Source organism: Syngnathus acus, chromosome 15 (assembly GCF_901709675.1).
Source record: "Syngnathus acus chromosome 15, fSynAcu1.2, whole genome shotgun sequence".
NCBI classification, from domain to species: Eukaryota; Metazoa; Chordata; class Actinopteri; order Syngnathiformes; family Syngnathidae; genus Syngnathus; species Syngnathus acus.
This window is the reverse complement of record NC_051100.1, coordinates 12,076,965-12,089,994: the sequence shown is the minus strand read 5'-3', so window position 1 is coordinate 12,089,994 and position 13,030 is coordinate 12,076,965. Positions and strand designations below refer to the sequence as shown.

Here is a 13,030-nt window from a genome sequence, read left to right as displayed (position 1 = left end):
ATCAAAGACCGCAGAGGACAACCAAAACTGCATCGTTGTCATTTTAAAAGCCGTCGTCCATTTTGGTAAAGACGCATCAGAATGTTTCAGGCCTCCTCACGTCACCTCTTATGATGGCGGGTACACTCAAGTATTTGATCTTTCAACCCAAGACAAGCATTTTCACGACATGATTGATTTTCATCAGCATTTTAGAAATAACAAGATAAGACCTACCATGTTCTCTGCTTTTGTCAATGTTGGCTAGTTGGGGTATGTACGCACCGAAAATCGGACCCAATTTCAGTGCTTTTCAAAGTCAGCTAAGGCCTGATTATCAGATGTCTTCGAAAGTGAATTTGGGGTGATTATCTAATGGTGTGTGGAGAGAGATTTTTCCAAATGTTATTTTCTCAAAGAGCAATGGTCAACTTGTTGACTATTTATGATTGTTGCTTCATCCCAGTCAGTCTTGGTCACTACTACCACAGACATCTGGTTTCAGGGGAGGAGACTCACCATTAGTGGACGGCACGCAATAAGAGAAGTGAAGACACACTTCCTCCCTTTCTAAAATATCACTCCAGATGTTAAAAACCAATATGTGTACCCCTTAAAATGGAGCTAAGTAACTTAAACTATTCAAGTACTAGAGTAAAAGTGCCAATGTATTTGATAAGTCGAGTGACGTGTAGTTGAGTAGCACACCAAGGTCAACCAGACAGTTGCGTTGTCACACAGATGCTCCAATACAGTTTGAGCACAACAACGAGACATCAACTATATACATTGTGCGTTGTTTTTTTTTCTTTTTTTCTGGTCGTATTTTCTGGGGGGTTGCTCACCAATATGTTACTGCTAAAAGATGCGTGGAAGTGGAGCCGCAGATACACAAGTTGGGGCCGTTTGTGACGAGCCGCCCTTGCTGTCTATCTGCAGCTCAGCGCGGAGGCTAACGGCTTGTCGGGAGCGCTGACGCTGAGGAGACTACAAAGGCTCCGAGGGCGTTATGAAATGCGTTATGGAGGCTGGCGGTCGTTACGATATGACGGTGGCCTCCGTCACGATGGCGGGGTCTTCGATGTCGGCCTTGCTCTGGACCATCCGCAGCTCCAGTTGGGGCGGACTGGGCCTCCGACCGGGACCTGCTAGTTCTGAGGAGAGAAAGACGGAGAAGACAATAAAGACTTTGAAGAAGATACAGAAATAAAATATAAAAAAATAAGAATCTGAGCTACAGCAACGGCGGCATGGTGGAGCACTGGTTAGCACGTCCGTCTCACAGTTAGGAGGGTGTAGGTTCGAATCCACCTTCGGCCCTCCCTGTGTGGAGTTTGCATGTTCTCCCCGTGCCCACGTGGGTTTCCTCCGGCCACTCCGGTTTCCTCCCACATCCCAAAAACATGCTTGGTAGACCGATTGAGCACTCCAAATTGTCCCTAGTTGTGAGTGCTCATGGTGTCCCCCGCCTACTGCCTGATGACTGCTGGGATAGGCTCCAGCACGCCCACGACCCCCGTGGGGACAAGCGGTATAGAAAATGGATGGCTGAGCTACTGCAGGAAAGAATCCCACTGACTTCAGTAGCGGGAATTTTGGGACCATTACAAAACTATTATTTTTTTATGACTCTTTTTGTTGTTTTACAATTGTCCTCAATTATACGGTGATTTTCACGGACGGACTGTCTGGTTAAAAAAACACAAACAGCCGTGAGTGTACACAGTCTTCCGGCATAGTTTTTTTTCTTACCGTGAGCGTACGAGATGGTCCTCTGGATGACGTGATGCATCACCGAAAACGTTTTCTCACATGCCGTCTGATGGTCACAAGAGTGGACAGAGAAGAAAAGTATTGTGAGACCTTGGCAGAGTGAGAAATGAAGGAACGTGGAGTTGACAGCCATCAGTTGTTCCACTGTTCTGGGAGGACTTTCCACACACTTGCAATTGGTGACACCACAGCGAGTACTCATCGCAATCATCGGGATTTTGGCCTGTTCTACTGCCGCTTCTCCTATCTCTGAGGGACCTCATCCAACCACTGGTTGGTGAATTAATTGGTTAAGAGCCGTGTCCCAATCAGTTGGTCCGCACGAGAGGAGGCGTAGGTACCTTGAGGTCATTTGGGTAGTGGTGCGTCCACGCCAGCAGCATGGCGGCAAACAAGTCGCCCGTGCCGACAAAGACGGCGTCCACTTTGGGAACTTCTATTCTGACCCTCTGCGTGGTTCTGCTGCCGTCGGGACGAACTAAACGCAAAGCCAGGATTTATGTTTGTCTCCTCGATCAATCAATCGACCAATGGAGGTGAAGTGGCACCTACCGTGACGCTGGCTACCCAGCGACACCAGGAAGCGATCGCCCAGTCTGGCAGGTAGATCCGACGAGGTGATGACCACCGTGTCCGGGCCCATGGTGTGCAGCAGGTCCATCACCTGCGCACCAAACAGACACTTCCTAAGTGTCTTGTCCAAAAGTACAGAACATTTGTCATGCATGGAGGTTTCCGCTCACCTCCACAGCATCTTTCTCCGTGCTGATGTTCTTCCCTGTCAACAGTCTAAAAATTAGGAGGAAAAACATAAAATTAGTGCCAGGGTATGATGGAACCTGTTGTTCTGCCGTATTTTACTTTTTATTTTTTTTACCATATGGGGACATTTCTAAAGATAACACTTCACTGTTGATGTTTCACACGGGCTTCTGCAAGCTCAAACGTCGGGTGGCACACTTTGGAGCGCCAGGTGACAACTAGCAGGCATCTTTCAAGTGTCATTCGTTGCAGACAAACCAAATGCAAATTGTACGTTGACGAATGTTGTTTTCTCTCTTCCAAAACGAATGCAGACATTGTTGGAGCGATCACGGAAAATCATGACGGCTACAAGAATGAGCGAAACGCAGCGCAACTTACTCAGCCTCAAACTGGTTAGGCGTGATGATGTCCGCAACAGGAACCACCTTGTTCTTGTACACCGGGTAGAGATTCTGAGGAACGTACTGTCAAGACATTGATAGCCATAAGATGAAGACAAATGCCTAAGACTCAGACAAACGCAGCAGCGGCAACCCACCATGGAGCCGTGGTCACCCAGCACCGGGTCGCACACTGCAACCACAAACATACGTGCGCTCAATTTGAATCACTCAATTGTGGGCTCCCTCGAGTGCCATGGGCAAGAATCACTAAGCACAGTTCAGCTCGGAACTTTAAAAAGGTTTTGAGGTATCAAAGTTTTGAGCGTTCCTGATCTCAAAAGTGACTACTCACCATACACCAAGTTTGGATTGGCTCTCTTCAGCTCCTGAACAATATCCACCACCATCTCCAGGAAGGATGTGTCCCTAGTGTAGCCTGAACACACACACGCACAATCTGTACAGGCGGCAAACTAACATGCTCGTCGGCGGCCGCTCGGCACGCGCGCACCTGTCAGAACATAGTCATACTGGTGCACGTTGTTGAGCTTGATGCCTTCGTAGAGAACGTGCAGCTCGTCAGCCGTCAGCACTTGGCCCTTCCAGTGCGAGTAACCTGACCAAGGAGGAGGAGCTCATGAGTCGCACGCACTGCACTGGAGTCACATTCATTGATTGACTGGTAGATGGCAACAGGACCAATTTTTTTTTTCACATTTAATGTGCACGCACGGAGATGATTGAGCAAACGCATTCAAGGACAGATTGACACACACGCACGAAGCAAAACACACACAAAAGAACCTACATACAAAGGGAAACACACTGACAGACAGAGACACACACAAACAGGGACAACCACACACACAGATACACGCACGCACGGAGACAATGAAACGGACAAGGAGATAAATGTGTGACTTGAAATAGTTCCGTTTTTTTGTGTGTGTGCGTGTCTGCTGCAGGCTGGTGTTGCAGCTCCAGGTGAGTCACAAGCGAGTCACGTGTTGGGGAGGAGGGGGGGTTCTGGTTGCCAAGCAACACGGCAAGAGAAAGCCAGAGGGGCTGAGAAGGGACGTGAGCAGCGGGAACGCCGTGCCTGCACGTGTGTGTGTGCGTCTGAGATGATATCATCACTTGCTACAGTGGCAGTTGACAACGTCATCCTCCGTGTCCTCCCGCTTTTTTTTACCTCCTCTCAAGTCTGAGCTGAAGGATACTTATCATTATTAATGACAAGTACGAATTTCAAATCCACCCCAAAAGAGCACGCTTTTGTCAAATTCATTTTCGGACGTCACTCAAGACGTTCCTGAGCCAGTACCCTTTGCAATTGTAAAAGTTAAAGCTATTCACTGTTTACGGTGGCGACTCCGGCAGCCAGTCGAATCGGGCCTCAACACGTGGCCACGGCAGCCAATGGGGAAGCTTGCTGAAGTTGGTGGTGCCCAGCTTCTTGTATTTCTTCTCTTGTGACTAATCACTATTCCCTCTGGACCGTTTCAGCAGTCTGGATGTAGTGAGGCACCGTACTGCCTCTCACAGGCCAGTACGGGTTCTCCAACAGAGCCGCTTCGGTGTGTTTTCATTGCCATGGGTCTGACGCGCTGGCCCTTACAACTGCAAGCAGTCGAGTAGTGTGAAAGAATGAAAATGCCTTTTGTCTCCTTGTCTGCCGACAGCAAGATCAACATTCATTCAAACAGGGAACAAAGCTCATCAACAACAACAACCGGCTGATGTTTACAATCTCTGCCAACTATCCGAGCAGGCGACCCCCACACGCAGCAAAAAAGGTTGAAAACGCCATTCTTCTTACCGGTGTGGTTGGAGAACTGCACAGAGTTGATGGAGTCCACCTCAAAGCCCAAAACCTGCGAGGAGACGCGCACGCGCACGCGCACGCACACGCACACGCACACGCACACGCACACACACACACACACACACACACACACACACACACACACACACACACACACACACACACACACACACACACACACACACACACACACAAAGAGGATTTGTTTTAATTTTCAAGATAATATTCAAATTTGGAGAAGGTGAAACGCCCACAATGAGTCAATATTACATCAGTGCCAATAACGTTTTCAGAAAAAACCCTACGTGACCTCTTTGAGCAGCACTGGCAGGTCGATGACCGCTCGTTGACGAATGCGGGAAGATTGCAAATTCACGTCGAGTATTGTGACAATCATGCATCGACAAGCATGCATGGCACTGCACACCAACGATTCAGGAGGGAAAACCACACACACATTCAGGACATGCCGTGGAGAATGCCGACATGTACACGGTGGGCGCAAAGTAGCTCTATGCTTTGAAATTCGCCTTTTTCGGGGATAGTTTTTGCAGTCCAAAAATGCCTTCAAATTAGCGTAAAGCACTTGATTAGCTCTCAATATAACATCCTCCACTCTTTGAGCAGTTTGTACATCAACTGTGTCCCGTAATGGATTGTTTGACCTTAACAGGTTCCACTAACTATATGGGACCCGTAATGGAATGTTTGACCTTAACAGGTTTCTAACTATATGGGACCAATGTAAACACAAACAAGACACACAAGTCATCTACTGTTAAGAGCGAGTGAGTAGAGAGAGAGAGAAAGAGAGAGAAAGAGAAAGAGAAAAAAAAAGAGAGAGAGAGAGAGAGAGAGAGAGAGAGAGAGAGAGAGAGAGAGAGAGAGAGAGAGAGAGAGAGAGAGAGAGGCAGTGCGATATTTCTCGTGATGGACTGCAAGACACTGGTTAAGTCAGGACACTGATGTCGGTTTCAATGTCAGTCTTTGCCTCAATGACAACATGAAGAAAAGGTGATGATGAGTCGTGAGTGATTGCCAGGTGGGAGATAAAACATCATTTTGGAGGCTTCCCAGGATGACAAACTCAAAACGGACATTGATTTAAAAAAAAAAGAAAAACCTCGCGACCAGGCACGTCACGACTCGTTTGTGGGCAACCATAATAAACTTCGATTATCGTTCTTTTCATCATGACGTGCAATGAATAGGGTAGCATTTTAAAAGGGAGGTATAAAAGCAACACACACACACACACAAAAAGAGCATCACACAAGAAATGTCAGTCAAGGTCCCCTCTCGTCACATCATGGATGCGAAGGGGAGCTTGTGACTCGCTTGGTTTCTACCTGCAGCGGGAAAGAGGCGCTCTTGTTGCCCACATAACCCCGCACGACGTGGCTCTGGATGGACAAGACGCGGCACTCCATGGCGCGGCTCCCGGTGGTCAGCCAAGGAGGACAGACACAGGCGGATGCTAGCTTCACCACATAACAACACCGAAAAGACAGCCCGGCGCGCGCCTAGTCGCCTCCCGGATATTTAGCTTAATGTTAGCCTCATGGCTAACCGGAGGTGTGTCACGCGCACGTATGACGACGGCGAGCCTGGGCGCGGGTGGGCGTATGGCGATTGAGCCCCCGTTCTCGCGGGGATTTATTATTTCTTTAACCGTTTATAAAAGTTAACAGCTGACATAGTCCGTTCGTGAAATATCCTCTCTCACGCGCAGCCACTTGAAATTACTATAAATTAAACAGTTCGTATGTCAATGCTTTTGGTGGCGCTGTTTGCTTCGCTATTACCTGAATTACCGGGATATAAAACGTAGACGAAGACGTTTTCGCAGCGCAAAACTTCAAAAGATTAGCACATATTTGCGTGGACGGGAGAGTATGTTTATTCTTAAAGACAAAAGACGGCAACAATTACTTCTTAATAACCTGTATGTTCGTGTCACAAAACTAGCAAAGGTGCTGTCGTCAAAGGTGGCGTGTGGTTAGGTAACCTTTCTAAAGCACAGCTGAAAGACAGCAACTCTGAACTATCGTGTTTCGGTGTGACAAAATTTGCAGACATCCTTGTCTTGTCGTGTTTACATTAGTTAAAAGGCAGAAACTGTAGTGTTTTGGACAGGCAAAATGTGTGGCTCCCTAAAACCCAATGACGCCATCAGTACAGGGACATTCATGAACAACTTGGTCATTCGACAACTGTGGACATGAATGCATTTTCGCCTAAAACCACACCGAATTATTGAACTGACGTGACATCTGTTAGAATTTTAATATTTGTATATTTTCATTTTGATAAATGATGGTTGAAAGTAAGCCGGGATCAAATAACGGGACTACATGGCGATTGTGAAGGAGTCGTGACTGAAGGGGATTTGGCAACTCGCACATAAACAAGCCGCAGTAGAGGATTGGAGGGGGCTGCATATAAATGACAAATATAGCACAGCAATGCCGCAGAGTCGTGATTAGAAGACTAACGAGTCCAGCAGATGTCTCTAACTCCCCCTGCTGTTGTACGAGAGAAATTGCCTGCTTGTAAGTCCATATATAAACGCACAAATTGCACATTCTCTTGTTCAACAAGGGAAGCGTTTTAAAACATGACAGTTGAATATCAGACACATGATTGTAAATAATCAAATTCAAACTCTGAAAAAGGAATAATGAAGGTTACTAACAGAAACCTAAAAAATAAATGAAATAAAAGGGAATCATTTGTTGTTATGGGTAAAATGTTTTTTTAAAATGAAAACACAAGCACATTAATTATTCTCAAGTGCAATTACTTTCATAGGTTAAAAAGTGAAACCAAGTTAATGAGCATCATGGGCTAACATTTCATCTACTTGAAAGTAATTTTTTCTCGTGGGTAAGAAAAATAGAAATTCTGATGCAAGTAGTGTCAGCATGTGGCTTGCATTACAATGCAAACGATTGACATGTTGGTCCAACTGAAGTTTATTTTGAACTTTATTAACACTGAAAAGACAACAAAGTACACACATATTCATCTACAGTAGCGCGACGTCCGTCTTCTATCGTCCAGCGGTCATATATTAACTCTTCAGTTTTCTCAGTAGTATTTCTATAGTAGCCGGGAAGGCAGACAGTATGAAGGGGTCATTAGCTTACTTTTAGTACAGTGTGAGAGGGTACAAGGGGGTCTCAGGAGGAAAATACAGGCTTAAGACATTTTTCTCATTGTGAAGATACACCACCCACAGCTGTTTGGACAGTGGCTGGTCGCTAAGGTAACCGTCGGTTGTTTACAGTGTTGGGGAAACATGGTACACAGCGTTCCTCTTTGAGATAAATAACTTCAGCCCACTTTGTGCGTATGTATGTGTGCGTGTGTGCGTAACAACCTAAAGAGGAGAGAGGTCGAATGTGTCACTGAATGGAAAAACTGAATATTCATCATAATTCCCAAAAAATAATGGAGAAACAAATTCAACTAAATACCCTTTACAGTAAAATTAAGACAAAGGTAATCTGCCTCATAGAAGAAAAAAAAAAAACAAGCTCATATCCTTATGAGTGACCAAAAAAAGGAAAACGTAAATTCATAATTTTCATTGGTACAAAGTGAGAGGGGAAAAACAGTTAACTATCCACATGGGTACAAAAGAAATGATAAATCGGTTATCCTCAACACTCGGCTTCTACTGCTGCTAACTGATTAGCGCTGTTAATATCTTCTGTTAAGTCTGTAAATTTCTCATACATACGCACAGATTGTCACTGGAGTGAGTATCTGGGGGGGAGGGGATGATGTACAGCTAAATCGGAAGTCAAAAACAGCGCACAAAAAAACGTTGCCTCACATTGTGGCTTTCACTTGAGTTCTGCCCATCAAAATTGCGTTGTTTGATGAACGTGAAGTTTTGTAAGCGAGCTGCCTCGTGGTCCAACTTACCAGATGATGATTCAACTTCTTCTGGTCAGTCAATAAATAACAAGAATAAGAAAGTCTCTCTTCCATCTTCAAGCCAGGTCCAGTTGTGTCTAGTTGTTCCTGATAGAAAGGATCCCGGTGCAGGTTTTCAGGGCTCCTCGAATAGTTGAAGGTCCAATCTGACCACTATCTCGCCTGTGGGAACCTCATGCAGCAGTAATCGCTTGGTGATTGGTCCCTTGGAGCCCTGGTCCTTCTTGATCTCGGCCAATCTTATCTCGGTCCGGCCCAGGAAGTCTGAAGGGGGGAAATAAAAGGAGAGCAGGAGACACAGTGAACTCTCTGTGGACGGTGGCTTGTGCTATAAAGTGTAGAAACAAAAATGTCTGGAAAAGCCCAGAAAACACATTGACTTAATTTGGGTTAACCAGATGTACTTAAAGTGGTGGTGTAGATGTGTGCTGACTTCAGAGTCACATTCAAAATTACATTTCAGCCCCCCCCCCTCCATTGAATTGTATATGATGGAAAAATAATAAAATATTTTATCCCGGTCTATTTTTTGTATCACAAAAACTATCATTTGAACAAGGGTATGTAGATTTCTTTATATTGTAATTATTTGACAGTTGAAGTTGAATCTAAAAGTGACACTAAAACCAAAGAGATTCAAATACCAAAATTTTAACCAAACCATATGATTTAGTCTGCAGATGTTCAGCTTAATGGTAACATACAGGTAATGACATAGATGGGCTAACAGAAATTAGCGTCGGCATCCCTGTAATTGTGAACCTTCCGCTGCTGCTTTAACACATGGTTGCTTTTACATGGGACAGCAACATCCGTCAGATATGAAATAAATATCTGGAGTACCAACCGTCGGGTGAGAACTGGTCCCGTTCAAACACGGTAACGCACAGGACGTCCTGCTCCAAGTCCTTGATGAAAAACTGGCAGTTGGAGTTCCACTTGGGATTCAGCGTGTCCTGCCACCAAAAACACAACTCGCATAGCAAATAAATAATGCAAGTAGAAGTAAATCATTTTAACATCTAAAAAGAGCTAAGTTTCATTCAAATCCTAGATTTTTTAAAATAATTCAATACACAACTGAAACATTTCATACTAGATACATTGATATATTTACATACTATATTTATATAGTATAATATTTATTGTCACGCTGCCTATTGGGGCCCGTCAAATAAATCAATAAGCAACACAGTTGCCTTTACCTGCAGAGTTTTGGTGATGTGGCACTGCGAGCCCATGGTGACCTCACAGTAAGGGTTGCTTTTACCTGCCGCACAAACAAAGGTCAAAGAGCACATCCCGGCGCCCACACTCCTTTCTGGCCAAATGCCTTCTTGTAGTTGTTACCGTGCGAGCGACACGGCTTGAGTTCGATTCCCTCCACGATGTTGACCATCAGCCTGCCGATGCCTGTTGCCCTCTGGGAACGCACTGCGGCCGGCGCAGCGTGGCGCACAACGTGAGCAGCCAGCACCAGCGGGTTACGACATTCAAAGAGTTATCAAAGCCATACCTAGATAGGCCTTTTCTCGCTTCTTCTTCTCGGTTTCAATGAAGAGTTCGGAGGCCGCCTTGATTTTCTGGACCCACGCCGTCCTGCGCGCACGCGCACACACACACACACACACACACACACACACACACACACACACACACACACACACACACACACACACACACACACACACACACACACACACACACGAGGCTGCTTGCTCAAACCCCAAGTTGCTGACACGCAAAGTTCTGTTTCGGCTCACCGCTCATTGATGCTCTCGGCCCTGAGGGTGTAAACTCTGTCGATGTGCGAGATGTGGAAGAGGGGCTCGTCCCCCGACGGGTCCGTCGGCAATTTCACCAGAACCTCGTTGAGGAAGATGGGCTGCACACATGTCACCTTCTGGTTATAACATTCAATGTCATTGTTTCAAAAGGTGGTCATTTTGTTTTTCTATGGGAGAAAAAGGTTTATCATGACGTCGTTTTTATAAGAGCAAGCGGTATCGACGATGGATTCAAGATTTCACGACCACGAGTGACTCTGACTATGAGTGAGCGTATTTGTGTTGCGTGAGTTCTGACCGTCTTGTACATGCGGTACTGCAGGTGTGTTTTGGCCGAGAAGACTTTGTCGGATCCGGATGAACCCAGAGGCTTGGTGACCTGCGGCGCGGACGACAAGGGCCGTTCAGACAGAAGAGGAGACTCGGGATGCGACAGGGACGGATGTGCGCGTCACCTGCGTCAGCAGCAGGAAGTCGTTGAAGAGGAAGCCGTAGAGCTCTTTGCTGCTTTTGGCTTTGAAAAGTTTGCCGCTGTGAAGGAACTTGCGGGGACCCAAACAGTTGGTCACAGAGTTGAAGACCAGTTGCTGCAACATTGTGCCACAGAACTTTACGTCACTCACGTCACGTCGTCTATTTTCAAACTTCACTCATATGCGTTTCCACCGCTTTGACTTTCTTTGGGTACATTTGTAGGAGGCCAACTTTGGCTTTCTTCAATTTATAAGATGAAGGTGAAAATGCGGAAAAGTACCTCAGACAGGCCTTCACACTGAACGTGCGTTTGGATCCACTCCAGACGATCAGAGTTCTCCTTCTCCCTCACGCCCTCGTTCACCTACACACCACCACAAAAAAGCTCAGTTTTGTATTTGGGGCTTTTGACTATACAATTGAAGCCATGAGAAAGCACCTGCGAGCACAACTCCTCCGCCTTCTCCAGAGCAGCTTTCAGGTGACTGTGGTCCGGATGTGACTCAGGAGTGTTTTCCAAGATCTGCTTGCAAAGAGCAGAAAACCGGAGAGACATCACTCTGGGTGTGTGCATGCAGGTGCGTGCGTGTGTCAAGCGTACGTTCTTAATGATGAGCGGGTAGCGAGTGACTCTCTGCATGGGCTTGAGCAGGAAGCTGGAGAGCGGCATCCCCTTGCAGCGGGGGTCCATGGCTAACCTCTGACGCACGTGAACAAACAAAATGCAAAATCATCAATGCTTCTCACCCATCAGTGTTGCAACCTACTGGTTTACAAAAAAAATGGAAAAATACTGAAGTTCCATACAATTTTCGTGAGTAAGATGTCAAACTACAGTTATTTTGATTTCTACAAAAAGTGGTATTTTTCAATGAAAAAAAAAAGGGTAAAACACACACGAATAGTCATTTTTTTCTGGAATCAAGTTATACTCTTTGCGAGTATGTCATAATTGTGAAGAAGTTTAAAAGAAAATCAAATAAAAAGTCAGTTTTTGTGTGCGCACTGGAAATCAATAAAAAAAGTACATCATTAGCCAAAATGATGAATATGAATGAAGATGAATGAATGTTTCCCAACCACTGTGCACGCGGTACACTGGTGTGCCGTGAGAGATATTCAGCTGTGAAGTGGGAAATTGTCCAATATTAATTACAGAGTGCATTGTTAACAGAATCGCCAAACCACTGGTCAGTTAGCGCAAGGCCTGCTCAGCCACTTGCTAATCACGCATGCGTGGCTAATCGGAGAATCATGAGATTTCATGTTGTGTTGGTCTGATTATGCCTCATCGGCACATATTCAGTTTGCTGCTGTGTGCTTTTGATAACAGTGACACTCTGACAGGCGTGGTGCGTTTGCGAACTGACGAAAATCCCAGCATGTAGCTCAACCGGAGAAGCTGCATTGTTCATTATCACCAACATGAAATACACAGTCAAGTCATGACGCCTTGACTGTGATCACCACTCAGCTGCTGCCAGAACAGCAGTGTCTTTAAACGTGACTTTATTCTTATTTTCGCAATATTTATAGAACTACAGTAATCCCTCGTTTATCGCGGATAATTGGTTCCAAAAAACACCGCGATAAGTGAAATCCGCGAAGTACGGTCACCCACAAGAAGTACTGGGCAGGCTAACGAGTTAGCGGAAAGATGCTAGTTCGCGATCGTGCTAACACGTGAAAACGGTCTTCTAAAGGAATGTAAACGAGCATTTGGAGCAATACTACATTGTCCTAAAGGTTAGACACGTTTCCTCAATTTAGAAGTTTTATTTTGACTTTTAAATGGTTTTTTTTAATTTGGAAAAAAAATCCGCGATCTAGTGAAGCCGTGATAAACGAAACGCGACGTAGCGAGGGATCACTGTAGTCTAAAATTGTAAACAAAGTCATGTTGATTCTTTTGGATTTCAACCACAATCACGTTCAATAGTTTATTCCTTACACTGTCTAAAACCTTTCTAGAAAACTGTCACTTTAATTAAAAAAAAGAAATACAATTTAATTTTTTTATTTTTTTTTATTCAATTATTCCACTCTCCACACACTCACCTATATGGATATACCGTAATTTTCGGACTATAAGTCGCGGT

At 45.3% G+C, this 13,030-nt stretch overlaps 2 protein-coding genes across 9 annotated transcripts in view; both read right to left on the bottom strand.

Annotated features, from left to right (window-relative positions):
• Positions 1-215: 215 nt before the first annotated feature.
• On the bottom strand, positions 216-6,413 carry LOC119134929 (pyridoxal kinase-like). Its single transcript, XM_037272187.1, has 11 exons — positions 6,075-6,413; positions 4,720-4,774; positions 3,412-3,516; positions 3,253-3,336; positions 3,056-3,090; positions 2,896-2,981; positions 2,496-2,541; positions 2,305-2,416; positions 2,094-2,230; positions 1,732-1,798; positions 216-1,133 (listed from the first exon to the last, which is right to left on the bottom strand). The coding sequence occupies exons 1-11, from the start codon at positions 6,153-6,155 to the stop codon at positions 1,018-1,020; spliced, it is 924 nt and encodes a 307-aa protein (XP_037128082.1). The 5' UTR covers positions 6,156-6,413; the 3' UTR covers positions 216-1,017.
• Positions 6,414-7,682: 1,269 nt separating this feature from the next.
• The window catches only part of itsn1 (intersectin 1 (SH3 domain protein)), a 36,486-nt gene continuing 31,138 nt past the window's right edge, over positions 7,683-13,030 (bottom strand). For all 8 annotated transcript variants that reach the window (XM_037272056.1, XM_037272060.1, XM_037272057.1 and 5 more), the window contains 11 exons: positions 11,533-11,631; positions 11,371-11,454; positions 11,212-11,295; positions 10,913-11,044; positions 10,756-10,836; positions 10,434-10,555; positions 10,187-10,269; positions 10,021-10,104; positions 9,876-9,940; positions 9,518-9,626; positions 7,683-8,934 (listed from right to left, as the gene is read on the bottom strand). In XM_037272056.1, coding sequence (XP_037127951.1) covers positions 8,786-8,934; positions 9,518-9,626; positions 9,876-9,940; positions 10,021-10,104; positions 10,187-10,269; positions 10,434-10,555; positions 10,756-10,836; positions 10,913-11,044; positions 11,212-11,295; positions 11,371-11,454; positions 11,533-11,631 — 1,092 coding nt within the window. In that variant the 3' untranslated portion in view covers positions 7,683-8,785. The remainder of the gene's footprint in view (positions 8,935-9,517; positions 9,627-9,875; positions 9,941-10,020; positions 10,105-10,186; positions 10,270-10,433; positions 10,556-10,755; positions 10,837-10,912; positions 11,045-11,211; positions 11,296-11,370; positions 11,455-11,532; positions 11,632-13,030) is intronic.